We start from the raw sequence: 19,600 nt of genomic DNA, 5'->3' as shown, positions 1-19,600 counted from the left end.
ACGGGGGTCATCGGGTTGTCCCCACGTGAGGCTCCCAGTCTTCATCCCCATATGACAGATGAGGGAACTGAGGCCCAGAGAAGTGACCGGCCCATGGTCACACAGCTGACAAGTGGCAGAGATTGGAACCTGTGACCTCTGACTCCCAAGCCCGGGCTCTTTCCACTGAGCCACGCCGCTTCTCAACGGAGGAGAGGTCGGGATGGAGCCGACGGTGCGCGGGAAGGAACTGTGGCGGGGCGGGCGGGAGTGGGAAGAGTCGGGCAGGCAGGTGGAACAGGAGTGGCTGCCTTGGAGGCAGGCCCCGCCGCTGCTTTGAGCGGACCGAAGCTCAAGCCCTCCTCCGCCCCCTCCTCCCAGCAGTCCCCCTACCTCCGCCCGGCTCTGGGCAGGAGGGGGTGGCCCCGGGGACCCTCTCTCCCTGCCCCGCAGAAAACGAGATCTCCAAACAAAATCAAAAATAGTGTTATTAATTCTGATGTCCAACACAAAAAAAAAAAAAAATTCCCCTCCGAGACCCCCGCTCGACGGCGGGACCTCAGGGGAAGGGAGGGTCGGAGCCTCCGGAGCCTCAGCTCCAAAGGACCCCTCCCCGCTGCGCTGCCCCGGCTGACCCAAGTCTCCGGGTGGCCACGAGCCCCGGCTTTGTCCTGGGGGGGAGACCCGGATCCAGGCCGGGCCACCGGAGCTCTGAACGGGACCGGCCCATGGGCTTGGTGCGCGAGGCGGGGGCCCAGGGTGGCCGGGCCGGAGCCCGGCCAGCTCCCGGCTCCCTTGGGGCGGGGTCGGCCGGCCTCTGGCCCGTCCGGCTGTGGGCTCGCCATTCCCTGGCCGGTCCGGTCCCGGGCTCGCCCGACTCCAGGTTCGCCGGGCCCCGGGCTCATCCAGCCCCAAGCTCGCCGGTCCCGGGTCGGTCCGGCTCCAGGACGCCCTGGCCTCGGGCTCGCCCGTTGCAGACCGGGCCGGCCGTGGGCTCCCGCGTCCTGTCGGCCGGCCGCGGATGGGCCCCCAACGTGTGCGTGCCCTGTGTCAGATGGCCCCGGGCGTCGGCTCGCTCAGTACTGGTGCTCCAGCAGGGGCTGGGCCGCCGGGCTGTCGCGCTCCTCCTGCGGGACTGTCCAGTCTCCCCGCCGGCCGCAAGGCCCCGTGTCGGGGGGCCCGCCTGATAAGGGGGTGTCCTGTGCTGGGTCCGGCGGAGAGGTGTCAGTACTGACGTCAGGGCTGAGGCTGAGGTCCGGTGGGGAGACGCTGAGAGCCTGGGAAGGGTGGGGGGGAAGAGGTGAGAGCGGGGGCTTCTCTCCACGCAATCTCTCCAGTCTGCCTTCCGCCACGGCCTCCAACCTCCACCCCAGCCCCTTCCGAGGCCCCGGCCCGGCCTCTCCCTGAGGCCGGGCACTCACCTGGGACCTGGGAGTGCCTCCCTTAGGGCTCCCTGAGGCGGCTTCCCCTTCGCCGCCCCCTCCCAGCCCCTTGCGCCCCCCCAGGCTCCACTTCCCGCTCAGCCCCTCGAAGCTGAACGGGTTGGGGGCCCCAGGTCGGGGGGGCCGAGAGGCCTCTGGCGGGGTGGGGGAGGCGGGGGGCGGGCCGGGAAGCCGGGGAGGGCTGAGCAGGGAGGGGGGCCACTGCAGCGGAGGCAGGGCTCCCTCTCGCCGCCCTTCCCCGGCCCCACTCACGGGCGGCCGGCCCGCCCAGCCTGGGCCCAGGGGCACAGCCGGCTCAGGGCCTGTGAAGGAGACAGACACAGATGCAAGGTGTCAGCAGAGCTGAGATGATAATTACTATTACAGTACTACTAATAATAATCATAATAAAAATGATGCCCCAACACCGCCCCCCTCAACAAACTGACTCTTTCACCTTCCCCCAGGCACTGTTCCCACCAAATAAGAAAGCTGCTCCCTGCCCACAGCGGGCTTGGGGTCGAGGAGGCCAGAGGTGTGTCCAGGGGTGGAACCAAGCCTGGGCCTTACTTAACAATAACTAGTATTTGTTAAGCACGTGGCTCAGTGGAAAGAGCCCGGGCTTGGGAGTCAGAGGTCATGGGTTCGAATACCAACTCTGTCACTTGTCAGCTGTGTGCCTGTGGGCAAGTCACTTAACTTCTCTGTGCCTCAATGACCTCACCTGTAAAAAATGGGGATGAAGTCTGTGAGCTTCACGAGGGACAACCTGATTACCCTGTGCTCATGTGCTCTGCACATAGTAAGTGCTTAACAAATACCAACATTATTATTACTGGGTGCCAGGCACTGTAATAAGCGCTGGGGTGGATACAAGCATATCAGCTTGGACATAATCCCTGTCCCATGTGGGGCTCAGTCTCCATCCCCATTTTACATCTGAGGTAACTGAGGCACAGAAGTGAAGTGACGCCCGAGTCCAAACAGGAAACACACGGTGGAGCTGGGATTCAAACCCACGACCTTCCGACTCCCAGGCCCGTGCTCTATCCACTACACCATGCTGCTTACTTGCACTGGGGAGGGTGACCCCAACATACGCATGGTTATTCCCAAGGGACTACTGGAGATTGTAGTCTCGGCCCCCTACCCATCCCGAAAGGAGCCCGCGGGCTGTGGACTGCCACGGCTGACTGCAGAGAAACTGGGGGGGAGGGAGGCGACCGGGGCCACGTGCTCTGACTCCGGGGACTCTGACTGGCACCTGGCTAGGGCCCATACCTGTGGTAGTGGCGGTGGTGGGGGTGGTGGTGGTCTCGGGGGCAGGGTGGGGTCCCGCGGGATTATTGCTGACGGAGGAGCCGCCCCCGCAGTCGGAGTCGTCGACGTTCCCGCCGCTGTTGCAGCCGGCCCCACAGCCCTTCTGTAGCCTGGAGGGAGGGGCAGGGGGTGTCACATTCTCATCCCATCCCTGCCGGGGCCCAGAAACCCGGGCTAGGGAGACACTGCCCCATTTTTCCTGGGGGGTAGCCAGGAGCCCCTCCGGGAGGGAGAGTGGTGGGGTCAGGGGAGGTGATGCAGGCCACGAAGAGGTGCATTCCCTCCCGGTGGCCGAGGATCGGGCCAAGACTAGCCGCTGCCACTCTGGGCTATCGAAGGGAAGAGGTCCTGGCCCTGGAGAGGGTCCCTCAGCCAGTCCTTCCGCCCGCATCCCTCCCCCGTCGACCCCAGAATTCGTCGTCCCCTGCTCTCCCTCAGCCACCGATACCATCGACAGAGCTCAGGGGAGCGGTGGAGGAGGGGGTGGGGTTTGGGGGGCCGGGACCCCGGTCACCTCTCCCAGCTGCGCAGGAGCCAGCGGGCGATGGCCTGGAGGCTGACGGGGCCGCCCCACAGGGCCCGCAGCTGCGGGTGGCTGCCAGCGAAGGAGGTGGTGAGCGGCGAGACGTAGATGGGGTAGCCCAGGGGCTGGTCGCAGCTGGAGTTGATCATGTTGCGCAGGGCCTGCTTGGCGTTCTGGATGCTGCCCCGCTCCGGGTTGCGGTTCCGCAGGAACACGAGTTCCTGCTGCTGGCCGGCCCACAGGCCCCGCACGCACTCCCGGTTCACCTGCCGGAGTGGGAGGGAGGGAGGTTGGGGCGGAGGGGCAGCCCGCCCGCCCAGCCCAAGGGAGAGGCCGTGGACCTACTCCTCCAAGCGGCCTTCCCCAACGAACCCCCTCGTCTCCCTTGATACCACTGATCAGTTGATTCTCCCCACTCTATCCGTCCCTTCTGTTTCGCCTGGGCGCTTGGGTCTGGATCCCCCGCTTCTCCCCTAAGCACTCTGTGACTCACCCCGGCCCCCGCAGAAGATAAATCCACCTTCCTATACTCAACCACCTCCCCTACCTGGAATTGACTTTAATGCCTGTCTCTCCCTAGACTGTAAGCTCCCGGAGGGCGGGTATCGTGTCCCTCAACCCTATCGGGCTCTCCCAAGAGCTAGGTACCGTGCCCGGCATGTAGCCGGCGCTCAGTAAATACCACCGATCCACTGGTAGATTGAGGGATGGGCAGGCCCGTGGGCTGGAGGGGGTCCCCGCCCGGGGGTGGGGGATCGGTCGGGGTGGGCGGACCTTGATGACGCGGAAGCTGAGGTGCCTGCGGTTGAGCATGATGATCTTGTACTCGTCGGAGGCGTCGTCCAGGACGTGGCGCAGGGCCAGCAGGGCGGGCGTGTTGCTGAGGATGGCGCTGCGCCAGGCGGGATCGCCCTCGTGCGAGATGACCAGGCGCTCCTCGTTGGCGGCGATGGCGTCGTACAGCACGGCCGGCTCCTCGTACTCGTCCGGAGACGTGAAGTGGTCCTGGGGCCGGGGGTGGTGAGGGGTGGCCGTCTCAGGGGTCCCCGCCCCACCCCGCTCCTCTCCAGAGGGTCCCAGCGGCCTCCCTCCCCAGGTCCCGGCAGAGAGCTACCTGATGCAGCTTGAGGGCCATGCGGACCCCCGGGGCCACCACGCGGTGCAGCAGGTCCATGTCGGCGAAGACCCACTCGTCCCGGGGGGAGGTGATGCGGAAGTCCCCCTTGAACAGGGCGTGCAGCCCATACAGGAAGGGCTCCAGGCTGGGCGGGCGAGCCAGCATCAGCGGGGTGCGGGCACGGGCGGGAGGAGGGAGGGGGCTCGTGGGGAGGGCAGCCAAGGGTTGGGGGGAGAGGGCAGCGAGCGGGCAGGAGCGGGAGAGGGGGAGGGGGAGGCGGGCCAGGCCCCACTCACCTAGCGGACATGCTGTGGGATGCTGTGCCCAGAGCCCGACGCCCCAGCACGCACAGCCCGAAGCACAGGGTGACGAGAGGCGAGTTCCAGTCCCGCTCCACGGGCTGAGACACCCCCCCCCGGGCCCCGACCAAGGCTTAGCCCAGAGTCCAGAGGGAAACGCCCCACCCACCCCCCTGACCATTATTCCCCCCATCCCCACCCGGCCGGCTGACCAAATCGGGGAACCCCTGGGGGACCCCCATCCCAAAAAGCGGGTGCCCAAAGCACCCTCCCCCCTTGCCGGGGCCCGGCCCACCTGTCCCCGTCGGGCGGCACAGTACTGGACCCAGTCGAGGTGGACGGCGCAGAAGGCCGGGAGGGAGAGGCCGGCCAGCCTCAGGTCGTAGTCCTCATCCACGCTCAGGGAGAAGGTGGGGTCCGAGTCGGCGTAGCCGGGGGCCCGCACGGGCCGCAGCGCCGCCCCGATGCCCTCGTGGGCCAGCCACGCCTCCAGCTTCGGGGAGCGGCTCACGTAGTAGATGATGCTCTGGGGATAGGCAGGGGGCGGGGGTGGGGTTAGGTAGGCCAGTTGGCCCGACCCTTCCCTAGGGTGGGACGGGGATGGCATGGTGGAGGTGCAGGGGCACGCACACCCCCACACCCCCCTCTGCTCCCGGGTACATGTACAGAAGGGGCAAGGGACCCACCTGGAGAAGCCATGCCCTGCGCCCGCCCCCCACCCCAGCTTCCCCTCCCTCAGCTGGCCGAGGGACCGGACGGCCTCGGGAACTCTCACCGATGGGGCGGAGGAGTCCCGCTGGGGACGACCCCCTCCCAGGGATCCAGGACCCCGGCCCACCTTGACGTAGTAGGTGATGAGGATCTTGCGCAGGTCGAAGACCTGGAGCATGGAGGCGGCGTTGTTGTCGCTGATGCTGTAGCCCTCCAGCACGTACTTGCTGGCCGTCACCTCCCAGGCCAGCCAGCGCTGGCCGAAGGCGGCGTTGAAGGACAGGACGCGGGGCAGGTGGCCGGGCTCGCAGCAGCAGCACCCCTCGTCCTCCTCCACCCCCTCCGTGATGGCCTCCACTTCCCGCTGCTGACAGTATGTCCCTGCGGAGACCGTGGCCAGGAGAGAGAGAGAGAGAGAGAGAGAGAGTGCCTCAGGGGAGGGGGGGGAGGGGAAAGGGACGGGGAGGGGAGGAGAGGAAGAGGAGAGCCCCTCCCCACCTCCGCCGCCGGCCCCGCTCACCTCGGAACTCGAGGCCCCGCAGCTGGAAGGTGACCAACCCGTTGCCAACCTCGATGAGGTGCACCAGGGCGTTGAGGTAGTCGGAGGCCAGGATGAAGCAGTCCCCGGGGCCGTAATTGCCCCAGCGGCCGAGGGCCAGGTCGCCGCACAGCGTGTGCTGCAGGGAGCGGGTCAGGTGCTCGTAGAAGATGGAGTTGAGGTTGTTGTCGTCGGCCCCTGCGGGGCGGGCAGCCCGAGGTCAGGCCCCGGCCCCTTCCTGGAGACCCCCGCTGGGCCCCCCCCCGCCCTCCCCACACACCACTCCCGGGTGCTGGGGGGCCTACCTGGGTTTCGGTCCAGCTGGGTGGCCAGGCGGGTGTTAGAGTGGTCCACCCGCTTAGTGCTGGTGGGGACAAGAAAGGGGAGATCAGAGAGGTGGGAAGGAGAAGATGAGAAGGGGTGGGTGGGGGGAAGGGAGGGGAAGTGCGGAGCATGGGAAGCAGCGTGGCTCAGTGGAAAGAGCCTGGGCTTTGGAGTCAGAGGTCATGGGTTTGACTCCCAGCTGTGTGACTGTGGGCAAGTCACTTAACTTCTCTGTGCCTCAGTTACCTCATCAGTAAAATGGGGATTAACTGTGAGCCTCACGTGGGACGACCTGATTACCCAGTATCTCCTCCAGCGCTTAGAACGGTGCTTTGCACATAGTAAGCGCCTAACCAATACCAATATTATTATTATTATGGGTGGGTGACAATGAGCAAGGGGCAGGGGGAGCAGCAGGGAGCCCGCCGCCCCCTCACTTGTAGTCACGCTCCCAGAACTTGAGGGGCCGGGCGTAGGACATGATGAAGACGGCGCTGCCCAGGAGCGGGTTGAGCGGGGTGGAGAAGAGGGCGGACAGGAGGGCCTGCACGAACAGCATGGCCGAGTCTGGGATCGGAGGCGTCAAGGAGCCAACAGGAATGACTGTCTCGCGCTTCTCAGGCGCCAGCCCTCCGCCCAGATGCCATCTCCCGCCTCTGTCCTCCCTGCCCCGGGTCTCCCCACCCGCCCACCCCGGGCTCTCCCGGCTCCCTGGGTACGGGGCACGGCAAAGGGCTGGGCGAAGGCGTGGAAGGCGGAGCCCCAGGTGATCTGCCAGGGCGCGATGTAGGTCAGCACAAAGCGCAGCTTGTACAGCAGGTCCCACATCTGCGGGGCGACATGTGGGGAGGGGGAAGGGGAGAGACGAGACCGTGGGTCACGAGCACCGCCACATGGCATTTTCAGAAAACCTCTGGGTGGAACGAGTGTGTGCGTATGAGAGAGAGCAAGAGCATGTCTCTCTCCTCTGTTCAATGGCTCCCTGGAGCCTGCCTCAGTGTGTTCATCTGACTGGAAATCCCAAACTCTCTAATTCGGCTTTGGGCCCGAGGCTGAGCTCCATGAGGGGCCCCAAAGGGGTGGAGTAGGGGGGGTAGTGAACTAAGAGGAACAGATGTCCGCCATCCTCGGTCCCCAGCCAAACCCACACTCCCCAGCCTGTCTCCTCCCAGCCAGCCCATCCTTGGGGCCTGACCCCAGGGACGCCCCTCTGAGCCACTCCGTCTGTGGAATGGGGGCAGCTGCAACTTCTTCCCGGGTGAGGCTTCCGCCACCCGGAGCCAGCACTGGCCCACCGGCGGCCCCGGGGTCCAAGATCCCCCGTGAGGGCCGAGACCCGGGCCGCGGCAGAGGCCAGCGTCCCGGCTCACTGGGGGCGCTCCCTTCACGTTTCCAGCATGCCCCTCTCCACTCCACTCCCTCCCGGAAACCTTCAAGGAAGTCGGGACCACCCGAGGGGGCATCTTCCCCTCCTCTCCCTTCCATCCGGGCCCCTGGACCCTTCCCTCATCCCCCCAGCCCCCGCACCTTACTGCAGAGCAGGGACATGAGGAAGTAGTCGAGGAGGAAGCCCTGGGAAAGGCGGGGGTAGTCGAAATGGAAGAGCAGGACGGTGAAGGCCAGGGTCAGGTACTGCTGGGGCGGGCAGCAGAACGCAGAACGCAGCAGCTTCAAGCCGGCCACTGTCATCAGCAGGGCTCGGCAGCTGTTGAGGGAGAGAGCAGGGCCAAGGTCACCCTCCGGGGGTAGGACCTGAACAGCCCCCCACCCAACCCAAAAGCTGGGCTTTGCCCCAGGGCAGACGGTCACACCTATGTGTGTGTGTGCACATGGCTAGGACGGACACATTGGGGAGCCCTGTGTAGGGCTGTGTGCATGTACATGGCGCAGGACAAGCTAGGGATTCCTGTGTAGAAGGGTGGGTGTCTAAGTGTACATGGGAGCAGGGGTGGTGTCAAGTCAGGTAGCCCTGTATGGGGGGCGAGTGTATGTGTATATACACATGACGGTGGGGCAGTGGAGTTCCAGGTCAGGGACCCTTGTGTAGGTGGGTGTGTGTACGTGTACTCGAAGGTGTTGCTAGGGGGTCAGGCCAGGGAGCCCCTCACTAGAGGCAGAACTTGTCCGGGTGGCCGCTGACGGTGTGGGCGTCGACGGTGAGGGCGTTGAGCACCACGGCGGGGTACACGAGGTACTTCTCCACGCACTGCAGCCAGGCGTACAGCTTCTCAAACCACATCAGCTGCGCCGCCCCTGGGGCACACGCACCAGCCGTCAGCACCGCCCGGCCAGGCCCTTGCCTGGTCCTTCCCCATCCGCCCCGGCTCTAAACCGGCCGCCTCCGAGGCGGGGCATCAGGTATCATGCCCCAAGCCACGAAGCTCCCCCCGGGCCCCTCCCCAAATAACCCGCGATACCGGCGAGGACAACGGGGAGGGCTGCTTGTCCCGGGGGGCTGATGGGAGCCGAGGTCTCACCCCTGCCAAGAAGGCCGGGGGCTCCTTTCAGCTCTGCTCCAGGTCTGAAGTGGGAAAGGGGGAGGGCTCCTCTCAGCCCGCCCTCCCTCTTTCCTGGGGTCACTTCCTTCTAGAGACCCAAGCAACTACAACACCCCTTTGCTCTAGAGAAAAAGACTTCCTTCAGCCTCAGGCATGAACACGCAGCGCCCGGAAAGCCGGCCTCTAGACTGCTTGGGATTGTAATTCCCACCTTTGCCCTCAGGCTGGGCCAGGTTACAAAGGCCAGGTGCCCTCTGGGGCAAGGCCAGTGGGTGTGGGCAGAGAAGAGAGAGGAATTGCCCACACTCTGGCTTTGCAGAGCTTCCCAGCCCTAATGCCACAGGTCACGGGTTTGCAGAGGCGTTGGGGGATGGTCGGGGGGAGAGAGGCCAAACACTGTGCTAAGTGCTGGGGTAGGTACAGGACAATCGCAGCACCGTCCCTGTCACACGTGGGGCTCTCGGTCTGAGAGCGAGAGAAAGGGAAATGAATCCCCCTTTGACAGATGAGGAAGCTGAGGCTCAGAGAAGCCAAGCGACTTGTCTGAGGTCACACAGGCAAGAGACAGGTCTGGAATTAGAACCCAAGGCCTCTGATTCCCAGGCCCATAAAAATAATGACAGCATTTGTTAAGCGCTTACTGTGCATCAAGCACCGTTCTAAGCCCTGCAGTAGATAGGAGCCACTCAGGTCGGACCAAATCCACGTCTCACGGGGGCCTCACTGGCTTAATACCCATTTTACAGAGGAGGGAATTGAGGTCAACTGAAGTGAAGTGATTTGCCCAAGGTCACCCAAGAGACAAGTGGCGGAGCAGGGATTAGAACCCAGCGATTCCGACTCCTAGGCCCGGGCTTTACCTGCTAGGCCAGGAGCTTGAGGGCCCACACTTTATCCTCTAGACCCACGAGAGGGGACAGATGTGGGGACAGGCGCGCGCCCACACACGCATATACATGTGCATTCACAACCTGAGGCCTCAGCAAACTCCCAGAGGATTCTGGGCCAGGACCAGAGCACTGGCCGGCCCCATTGGGGGTGGGCGGGGGGACTACTCACCCCGTACTTCAAACTGGCTGTACTCTTGGGACTTGAGCACCGGCTGGGAGAGGCAGAACCAGGGCAGCTGCTTACGGAGCTGGGGCAGGAGGTAGTGGGTGAGGAAGCCCAGGAGCCCAGCCAGTGCGTACAGGACAAAGCCCAAGACCGACTGTGAAAGGGACCAGGAGGAGAGAAGGCAGTCAGTCTGGAGGAGTGGGGGGGCCTTTTTGGGGGGAGAAGGGAGGAAGTGGGGGGAGGAGGTGGGGGAGGGGGACCGGTGGGGCCGCTGGAGCCCTTCGCACCTTGAGGGCGATGAAGACGGTGCTGGCGCTGACGGCGAAGCTGAGGACGGCGATCACGGTGCACATCACCAGGTCCGAATGCAGGGTCTCCCGCTACGACGCCAAATCGGTCAGCCCGTGCCCCCCAACCTATTCCTCTGACCTAATTTTTTCCCACCCGCACCCCCCGGCCTCCGCGTTCCGGACGGGCAGCCCCCGCTGGTCTGTTTGGGTCGCCGCTCCCAAATCACCCACCGGCCTTGTCCACCTTCCCTCCTGCAGCGGCTCCTGACGTTCTACACCCTCCACCTCCCTGCAGGGACCGGGCAACGGCCCCCACAACCCCCTGCAATCAGCCCCAGCACCACCCCTGCCCCCGGGGTCCCCTCCCTCCCTGCCGGTGGCTCCCCGGCCCTCACCAGCGACTGCCTCAGCTTCCCGGGCAAGGGGTCGGGGGCTTCCGGCCGGGGCGTCTCCGAGCTCCGCTCCTCCAAGTCGGGGAACAGCTTGGTGCGGATCAGGGACCTGGGGGAGTGAGGGGCCACGTCCCAGTCTGCAGCGGGACCCCCACCTATCTCCCGGGACGTGGGAGAGCCAGTGCGGGGGGACGAGGGAGGAGGGGCAGTGGGAGAGGGGCCCGGAGTGTGGTTTGGGCAGGTTTGCGGGGGTGGGGGTGGCAGGACGGGGACGAGCCCGGGGGGCGACACAGACCAGAGCACGGTGGGGTCGCTGCTCTGCCGGCTCAGGTGATAGGACAACGCCACCAGGAGGCCACAGAAGACGGAGAAGAGGACCGGGACGTGCTGGTCCGGCCAAGGAGCCTATCGGGAGGGCCGTGAGTGGGCGGGGGGAAAAGCGGGGGGGGGGGGGGTCCTGCAGAGAGAGGTGGGTGGCCCCCAGCCCCTCACCACCCCCAACCAGTCCTCCCTCCGGGGTGCAGGTCCCCAAGAGGACCGATCCCTTCGGATTCCACTAGGAGGCGCCTCCATCCCGTCCCTCCAGGACCTGCCCTCTTGTCCCACGCACGAATGTCATCTCCGACCCATAGCGACACCTCCTATACACCTCTCCCAGAACGCCCCACCTCCGGCTGCAATCCTTCTAATAATAATGTTGGTATCTGTTAAGCGCTTACTTTGTGCAGAGCACTGTTCTAAGCGCTGGGGGAGATAAAGGGTCATCAGGTTGTCCCACGTGAGGCTCACAGTGCATCCTCATTTTACAGATGAGGGAACTGAGGCACAGCGAAGTGAAGTGACTTGCCCACGGTCACACAGCTGACAAGGGGCAGAGCTGGGATTCAAACCCATGACCTCTGACTCCCAAGCCAGGGCTCTTGCCACTGAGCCACGCTGCTTCTAACTATCCCCACAACTGGTCCTAGCCCTCACAGAGGCCCCTGGGCCTGGACTGGCTCTGACAGGGAAGGGAGGGAAGACCCGACCTCCCCCTCCCCGCTTCCCCAGGCTGCTCCCGGTACCTTGATGGCCCCGAGGCAGAAACCGTAGAGCAGGGAGGCAGCCAGGAGGCTGCGGAGGAGGCTGAAGAGCGCGGTGAGGGGGCTGCTGGTGGCTGGCAGTAGGTAAAAGAGAATCAAACCACTTTCCGTTCCCCAGTCCTTTCCCATCCCCGGCCCTTCCGGGCCCCCGCCGCGGGCCCCGGACGTACCTGTTCCCCCAAAGCCGTGCATGTCGATCTGCTCCAGTAGGTACATGAGGCAGGTGTTGACCTGAGGCAGGAGGCCCAGGAGGAAGACGGCCGGGAAGCACAGCGTGAACACTGGGGTGGCGGGGGGGCAAAGGCAGCGTCAGGGGTCTGTGGCCCCTCCAGGCATCACCCCTGCCTCTCTCCCCCCCAATTCCCGGCTGCTTCCTCCCTCCGCTCCACGCTCATCTCCCCCGGGCTGGTCCCCGGCTGGTAGACCCTGGGTTTCTGACCCCAAGCTTGCCGGCCCAGGTTCTATGACCACCTCCCCCGCCGGCTCGCCGCCGGCTGGCAGGCTCCTGCTCTCGGACCCCCGGCTCGCAGGCCCTTACCGGTGGCGACATCACGGGCACAGATGAAAAAGGGGGCAGAGAAGAGGGTGAGGCCATAGAGAGAGACCGGGGGGAAGGGCAGGGCAGCGCCCAAGGCGTCCAGCAGCCAGATCAGGAGGCAGCAGAGGCAGAAGTAGACGGGCCGGCTGTACGCGATCACCCAGTTGTGACCCTGGAGGAGCAGAGAGTTGACAGGCCTCCACGAAGCCAAGCGGCTGGCCCTCGGGACCCTCCCCGAAGCCAACCGGCTGGGCTTCTGGGCCTTCCTGGCTTCAAACACCTCCCGGGGCCCCATCGTCCTGTGCCACTCACGTGCATGGGGGAGGCGGCGTCAGGCTGCACGCTCTGGAAGAGACGGGGCCATTTTTAGGAAAACCCTGACTCCCCACGGGGGCCAAGGTCCAAGGGCCTGGACACCGGGGAGCCAAGTTTGGCCGGGGGAGGGAAGACAAGAGGGGCTGAGTGGATTGGGCCAGGAGAGGGGGAGTGGACAGTGCCAGGGCTGGGGACAGAGGATAGGGCCGGGGGGGAGAGGAGCTAGGGTCGAGGCGGGGGTTGGAGTGGGGGGAGAGAGGCAAGGGCCGAGGCGGGGGTTGGGGAGGGGGGAGCGGAGATGGCCGGGGATGGAAGCAGGGAGGGTTGAGGGTAGTGGGGGGGACCAGCGGCAGAGATCTGACCTTGAGCAGAGAGTATTGACAGGAGGCGATGACCAGGCAGAACTGGAAGACCCATATGTCCCGGAAGAAGCCCTTGAGCAGGAGCAGGTAGCCCAGAAAAGCCACCAGGCTGCCGAGCCAGACCACGAAGATGTTCTCCAGCACCCCACGTGTCCTGGGGAGGGGGCTACGTCAGGTGGAGAGGATGGGATCCGGGGGGGGTGGGGAGGAGGAGACTGAGCAGGGCTGAGAACTCCAAGGACGGGGCGGGGCCGAGCGGAGTGGGATGGGTTGCCCGCGGCTCTGCTGGAGGTACCACCCGGAGGACTGGGGTCACTGCCTGGAGGGCCCAGGCCGGAGAGGCTCACCGGTCCAGGAGGGCCAGCAGGGCGAGTCGTTCATATCGCACGGGTGTCCAGCGGCCGGGCAGTAGCCAGTACTTGTAGCTGTGCTGGGGTCGGGGGGCGGCCTCCTCCATCAGCGTCTGCTCCTGGGACTCGTGCAAGGAGTCCTGGTCCAGCAGGTCAAACTGCACCCAGCCCCCAGGGACCAATGGCTCATCAGCGCCGGGGCTCCTCCCCGCTCAAGTCCGCAGGGCTCCCTGGGGGCCAACTCGGGCTCCGGGTAGGTCCCTGAGGCCGGGTGGCAGTTTCCACGGAGCCCAGATCGGCTCGGACGGACTCCCGGCCTTCCACCCGGTGCCCCACCCCAGCTCCCGGGCAGCCTGGGCGCCCCACCCCGCCCTCGGCCCCGGCCTCCTTACCTCCGGGGTCTCCAGCGGGACCCTGCGCACCTGCATCCCCTGCAGCACCACGGGGCGGGGCTGGAGCAGCGCCAGTCCCCCAGAAGCCTCAGGAACCTCGGCCGAATGGAAGCTGGAGGAGTGGGAGTGGCGGTCCCTGTGGAAGGGGGCCGGGGAGGGGGCGGTGAGAGGGGCCCGGGCCCGGGGCGGGCGGGGGGGGTCACCCACGAGGCCGGAACGGAGCCCGGGAGACTCACCAAGCCCCGTTGGTCGCTTGCTCCCCGCTGACGGGCGGCCCCACGGGGTTCTCGTAGCCACCACCGGCCAGGCCGAAGGTGTAGGAACGCCGCACGCCTGTTAAGGGCAGACGGAGCACGGAGCCGGGGCTGAGGTGACCAAAGCGGGCTGGGAGCGGGGGAGACGCCCCCTCCATCTTCCCCTCTGCCACTCACCGCTCTCGTCGTAAAAGTAGTGCACGGCGCCCTCGGAGGTGTCGTCGAAAGTGCAGGCCTCGTGCACGTTCCCGCCCGCCCGGGGCAGCAGCAAGGACGAGGCGAAGTGCAGGGCGGAGGGAAGGGTCAGGGCCCGCGAGTGGGAGGCGGCCCGCCCCCGCTGGGCCTCCTGCAAGCTAGGGAGAGGAGATCCGGTCAGCCAGGTGGCCGAGGGGGGCCGGCCCGCTCTGGGACGGGAGGCCGCCGGGGCCCCCGGGAAGGGGGAGGCGGAGGCAGAGGCGGGGCACGGGGACAGCCCACCTTGGAGGAGAGCCCATGATAGAGGAGGGTGGAGTGGGGTTGCTGCCCGCATTGTGTCGCCTCCTGATGGCCTGGGTCCGCCGCACGCTGCTCGATCGGTCCCGCTTGCCGCCCTCCTCGGCCGCTGCGGAGACAGAGGACCCGGCCTCAAACCCCCTCTAGCTGGGAACTTGAGAACGTGGGAGACCGGGAAAGGGGGCAGACTGGGGCGGGGAGGAGACCAGATCAGGGAGGAGGCCGGGGCAAAGAAGAAGAGACCGGGGAAGGGGGCAGATCGGGTTGCGGGGAGATCAAGGCACGGGACAAACCAGGGTAGGAGGTAGAGCGGGGCAGGGAGGAGACTGGGGTGAGGAGGTAACTGAGAGCCATTTCCCCCCCGGCTCCGGGGTCCGGCTCCTCCGTGCCTTCCAGGGAAGCTCCTCACCTCCCCCGATGGCGCCCTCCTCCTGAAGCTCCCCACGCCAGCCGGGCTGATTGGCGGTGGGACCTCGGCGGCGGCCGCCCAAGGCGAAGCCCTCGGGGGCCAGCGGGGCGGTCCCCGGTCCCCCCGAGCCCCCGGCCTGGGCCTCCAGCTCCGCCTTGGAGCCCGCCAGCGGCCCCCGGAGCCCCTCGCTCCCGGCCCCGTCCATGCTCAGGACCCGGGCGTGGGTCTTGGCGCTGGCGGTGCTGGGGGTGCGCTGGGCCCCATAGGGCCGCTTGGGGGGCGCCGGGGCACCTTCCTCCCCGCCCCGGGGGGCCCGGCGCTTGCGGGCTCCGCCCCCGGCCCCCCGCTCGCCCTCGGGCGAGTAGCAAGACGTGGAAGAGGAGCTGTCGGTGCTGTAGCGCCGCTGGGAGCGCAGGCTGGACGCGGGGCTCAGCTCGCTGCCCTCGCTCGAGTCCTCGTCCTCAAAGAAGCCGCCGCCTCCGCCGCCTTCCAGCAAGGGGCGGCCCGCGGCCGGGTAGGGGCGCCGGGGTCCCCCGTCGGGTGGGGGGTGGCGGCGGGCGGGCGGGCGGCGCTTCCCCGGCCGCATCAGGGCCAGGTCCTTGGGCCGGACCACCGGGAGCGGCTCGGGCCCTCCGGGGGGCGTCCCGGCCCCGACTACGGTGTCGAAGGAGCGCAGGGTGTCGTCGGAGGGGACCCCGGCATCCGGCGAGGGGGGCAGCTCGCCCTCCGAGGGCGGGTCCGTGTCGCTGCCGTCCCGGCGGGGCCCGGACGGGGGGCTGTCCAGGTGGGTGGAGTTGGTCTTCTCGCTCTTGAAGCTGCTCAGGGTCTCCTTGTCCGTGCCGCTGTAGCAGGAGTCGGACGAGCCGGCCTTCTGGGGGGCGGGGTCCCCGGGCCCCCGCTGCTCCAGCGGCCGGTAGCCGGCCCCTCCCCGGCTCCGCTCCTCCTTGCGGCTGCTGGTGCGAACCACGGGCCGGTCCGGGAGCGGCAGGTTCAGGAAGCTCTGGCTCAGCTCCTGGCTCAGGCTGCCCTTGAGTAGGGGGCTCAGGGGGCTGTCGGCCCCGCTGCCCCCGGCCCAGGGCGTGCTTCTGGTGCCAGCTGCCGCCAGGCGCTCCGAGGAGTCCGTACTGGGGAGCGAGGCCTCCGGGGGAGCCCCGGGAGGAGTCTGGGGGAGATCCCCAACTGCGAGAAGGGGAAAGGAGGGAGGCTCTTGAGTTCCGTCCCGGCGGGAGGGATCCTGAGGCCACCCTCCCAGCCCCCCGGCACCCGCTTCCGCGGGGGGCGACCGTCCGCCTCGCCTCGGCAGGGAAGCGGGGCACACGGGGGCTGTGGCCGGCTGACCGCTGCCACGCTGGTCCCGCCCGGCCTCCACAAACCTCGCCGACACTCCCCCTGCACCTGCTGCCTTAGTTTCCCCAGGGGAGCATGCACCGGGGGGGGAGGAGCAGAAACACAGAGATACAGAAGGTCTGGACCGGAACTGGCTGGAAGGCTCCTGGGGCACCTCGGGCAGCCCCCAGCCACCCCCAACCCCCCCGAGCCGCACGACGCACTCAGTCTCTCCTGGGAGCTCATCTTCAGCCTCTCGCGATCTGCCGAGGTCACGATCACGTTGTTACTGCCCTGCTCCCTGACCAGCTCCTTGATGTCTGCAACGCCGATCCAGAGACCGTCAGGTCCGGGGTCCAGGGGTGGGGAGAGAGCCCGCAGGCCAGCCCCCAGAGCCCCCCGCCGCCTCTCCCGGACGCTTCCCACCTCGCAGGGGTCCACAGTCTTCCATCCTTGGCATCAGCTCCTGGATCAGGGGAGAAGCGATCTTGGACTCGCGTTCCAGGAAAGAGGCATCGCCCTCGGCCGCCGCCCTTCTAGGGACTCGGTTCCGACGCCCCCAGTTCCGCCGCCACGAGGGCAGGGGTGGGGCTCCCCCCGCCCCTCCACCAACCGCCCGGGAAAGGGCGCCTCCCCACCGGCCCCCAGCTCCGGCCCCCCACCCGCTTTCATCTCCACCCGGCAGGGCGGCTTCAACAAGGAGAACGGGAACGTCAATGGGGGAAAGGTTACGAGGGCGGGTCCCGGTTCGGAGCGGGAGAGGGGGTCCGGCCCCCACACTCACCGTGACCTGGTTGAAGCCGAACACGGAATGCTGAGAGCTGCAGCGCACCGGCGGCGTGGCGCTCACCTTCCGGAAGACCGTCATCTCCACCCCGGGGTCTCTGAGGATCCGGGCAGCAACGGGTGAGGCAGGGGTTCCCCTCCCCGGGACCCAACCTACCAGATGACGACTAGCAAGCGCTTAGTACGTGCCAAGCACTGTGCTGAGCCCAGAAAGGGATATGTTCTAATAATAATAATGTTGGCATTTGTTAGGCGCTTACTACGTGCAGAGCACTGTTCTAAGCGCTGGGATAGACACTGGGGAATGAGGTTGTCCCACGTGGGGCTCCCAGTCTTAATCCCCATTTTACAGTCGAGGGAACTGAGGCACGGAGAAGTTAAGTGACTTGCCCACAGTCACACAGCTGACCAGATGCTGGCCCTGCCTCACACGGGGCCCACGATCTCCACGGGGAGAGGCAGTGTGAAGCCCGTTTAACTGATGAGGAGACCGAGGTACAGAGAAGCAAAGGACTCTCTGCCCAGATCACACGGCGACGGGGCAGGTGATGGTGCAAGTGACGGTGCAAGTGACGGAGCCGCCTGAGCCCGCGGCGAGGGTCCCCTCGTCTCCCCCCGGCCTCCCCCCCGGTCCCTCGAGCCCCTTTCTCCACCCCGCCGGGGCCTGACCTGGGCAGACCGCCGTCCCCGGGTGGGGGCTCCTCGTCCGCCTCGCCCAGGGCCGAGTTCCTCTTCTCCACGATCTCGCCCTGGTCGAACATGGCGTGGAGGCGGTAGTTGACGGTCTTGATGGTGGTGAAGATGACGGCCACCACCAGGCAGTACCCGACGGCCACCAGCATGCTGGGGGGCAGGACCTGCCGAGGGTCACCCCTTCACTGGCCCGCTCCCACTTCGGGCGCGCTCCCCGCGCGCGGGGCACCGTGCTAAGCGCTGGGGAGAGGGCGACGGGCCGAGGACGAGCTGGCGGCCTACAGCCGCACTCCGGGGAGGGGACGGGATGCTCGCCGCGCCGGTCCAAGCATCCCTCCCGGCTCCCCGGGGCTCACCATGTACAGCAGGAAGGGAAAGGTGAGCAGGAAGATCCAGGTGTAGAGGTGGAAGCAGTTGGAGAAGGTGCTCTGGTGGGGGTCGAAGAACCAGCCGCCCGTGAGGGAGGCCCACACCCCCTGCCGCAGGATCTGCAGCACCTGGGACCCCATGGCCCCCCCCGGCGCCGCCGCTCCGCGCCCCCGGGGGGCTTCATGAGGGCGGCCCCCGGCCCATGGCCCCCCCACCCCCTACCGGCCCCGCCCCCATGCCACGGCCCCGCCCCCACCGGGGGGGGGGGAACCGGAGCGGGGAGCGGGGAGCGGGGAGCGGGGAGCACCCCCCGGGGGAAGGATGGGCGGGGCGGGGGGAGCCGCGGCCCGCCGCACCGGCCGCCTAGGGGGGGAGGGGCGGCCGCTTCGCCTCCGGACGTTCACTTCCGGGGTCAGAGGTCGCCCGCCTTCGCCCCGTTCTCCGCCGCGCGGGCCTCGGGGGAGGCCGGAAGAAGGAGCCGCCGGCCGCCGGCCGCCAGCCGCGCATGCGCCCTCCCCCGGCCCCGGCCGGTCGGGACCCGGAAAGGAAGAGCGGACATAAGCGGCGCGCAGGCGCCCGGGCCCAGGAGCCGTTGGGCCGGCGGGACGGCCCGGGGGGCGGGAGCGCGCTCCGCACGCGCCGCCGCTATTGGCGCGGGGGGCGGGGGGCGGGCGCGCTCAGTGCGCAGGCGCCGCAGGGAGGGCCGCGGGGGCGGGGCCGGAGGCGAATGGCGATTGGACGGCGGAAGGCCAAGCGGCAGCGCAGCCCTCCAATGGGATCCCCGGCTGGGGGGGGGGGGCGGGATGGTCGGCGAGGCCCCGCCCCTGGGGGGGGAGGGGCGATGACGTCACGGCAGGACCCGCCCCCTCCCTTCGTCTCCTCTACCTCCCGGGCGGGCTCAGGCATCACCGATCGAGCGCCGAGCACCCGGAGCGGGCAGAAGCGGGTGAGCGCCCATTCAGTCGTCCGCCTTAAAGGGCCAGGCCCCCGACGGCGGGGCGCTAGGGGCTTCGGCGAGGGAAAGGGGCGTCCTTGGGGGAGACGCTCGCTTGAGGATCTTGAGCCCTTTAGTGGGCAGGGATTGCCTCTGTCTGTCGCCGCCTTGTCCCTTCCAAGCGCTTAGGACAGTGCTCTGCACATAGTAAGCGCTCAATAAATACGATCGAATGAATGATTCCAGCTGCAGACCCACTCCAAAAAGTCCCGACTCATTCATTCGATCGTACTTATTGAGCGCTTACTATGTGCAGAGCACTGTGCTAAGCGCTTGGAAGGGACAATTCGGCAACCCGTATAGAGACCATCCCTGCCCGATGACGGGCTCCCAGTCCAATCGGGGGAGACGGACGGACCAAAACAAGACAGAATCACGATAGTGGGGAAAGAGTCTTCGCGCCTTTTCCAACTGGTCCCCAAGGGGGGGGGGCGGCCTTCGCCCCTTTGGGGATCCAGGGGGGGACCAGCTCCGGATCCTCAGTGGGCGAGACCCCGCTTTTCAGGGTCCCGCCCCTTTTTTTAAAAAAAAGAGACAAGCGTATTGGCTAAGGGTTTACTACGTGCCTGGCACCGTACTGAGCGCTGGTTCCCGGAGCCGCTTTCCGCCGGGGGGCTGAGACCCAGGCCGGTCTCTGAGGCCTGCGGCTCCGGGCCCGGCTCTCGGTCTCTCCCGCCGCCGGGGCCGCCCGCCAACGTCATCTGATGCTGTTTCCTGCAGGAGGGAGAAGAGCGGAAAAAAGAGAAACTCCACCCCCGCCCTGCCGCCCT

General features: G+C 67.1%; 1 protein-coding gene across 2 annotated transcripts; it reads right to left on the bottom strand.

The window, feature by feature from the left end:
• Positions 1-449: 449 nt before the first annotated feature.
• On the bottom strand, positions 450-18,013 carry PCNX3 (pecanex 3). Of its 2 annotated transcripts, XM_029060296.2 has the most exons (35): positions 17,824-18,013; positions 17,444-17,631; positions 16,773-16,872; positions 16,415-16,454; positions 16,213-16,308; positions 14,663-15,841; positions 14,239-14,362; positions 13,939-14,114; positions 13,744-13,840; positions 13,508-13,643; positions 13,113-13,273; positions 12,766-12,919; positions 12,401-12,433; positions 12,089-12,260; positions 11,721-11,831; positions 11,533-11,624; positions 10,764-10,873; positions 10,472-10,577; positions 10,074-10,166; positions 9,790-9,940; positions 8,341-8,485; positions 7,760-7,937; positions 6,952-7,060; positions 6,670-6,799; positions 6,214-6,272; positions 5,891-6,106; positions 5,498-5,751; positions 4,955-5,185; positions 4,657-4,760; positions 4,358-4,505; positions 4,018-4,248; positions 3,235-3,509; positions 2,682-2,830; positions 1,401-1,723; positions 450-1,256 (listed from the first exon to the last, which is right to left on the bottom strand). In XM_029060296.2, the coding sequence occupies exons 1-35, from the start codon at positions 17,974-17,976 to the stop codon at positions 1,056-1,058; spliced, it is 6,225 nt and encodes a 2,074-aa protein (XP_028916129.1). In that variant the 5' UTR covers positions 17,977-18,013; the 3' UTR covers positions 450-1,055. The 2 variants fall into 2 exon arrangements, with proteins under 2 accessions (XP_028916129.1, XP_039767290.1); XM_039911356.1 differs by lacking the exon at positions 14,663-15,841 and having other exon boundaries at positions 17,824-18,010.
• Positions 18,014-19,600: the final 1,587 nt, after the last annotated feature.

Source organism: Ornithorhynchus anatinus, chromosome 3 (genome assembly GCF_004115215.2).
Source record: "Ornithorhynchus anatinus isolate Pmale09 chromosome 3, mOrnAna1.pri.v4, whole genome shotgun sequence".
Taxonomy (NCBI): Eukaryota; Metazoa; Chordata; class Mammalia; order Monotremata; family Ornithorhynchidae; genus Ornithorhynchus; species Ornithorhynchus anatinus.
The sequence above is the reverse complement of the archived record's forward strand: the minus strand, read 5'-3'. Positions and strand labels throughout refer to the sequence as shown.

Excerpts from the sequence above, each read along its gene's own strand:
- PCNX3 (XM_029060296.2), bottom strand. The coding sequence starts at position 17,976 with ATGGGGTCCCAGGTGCTGCAGATCCTGCGGCAGGGGGTGTGGGCCTCC. Across the intron at positions 6,800-6,951 it reads CCAGCCCTTTGCCGTGCCCC|ACTCGGCCATGCTGTTCGTG; the intron begins GTACCCAGGGAG and ends CTCCGATCCCAG. Across the intron at positions 4,249-4,357 it reads TGGCCCTCAAGCTGCATCAG|GACCACTTCACGTCTCCGGA; the intron begins GTAGCTCTCTGC and ends CCCCGGCCCCAG.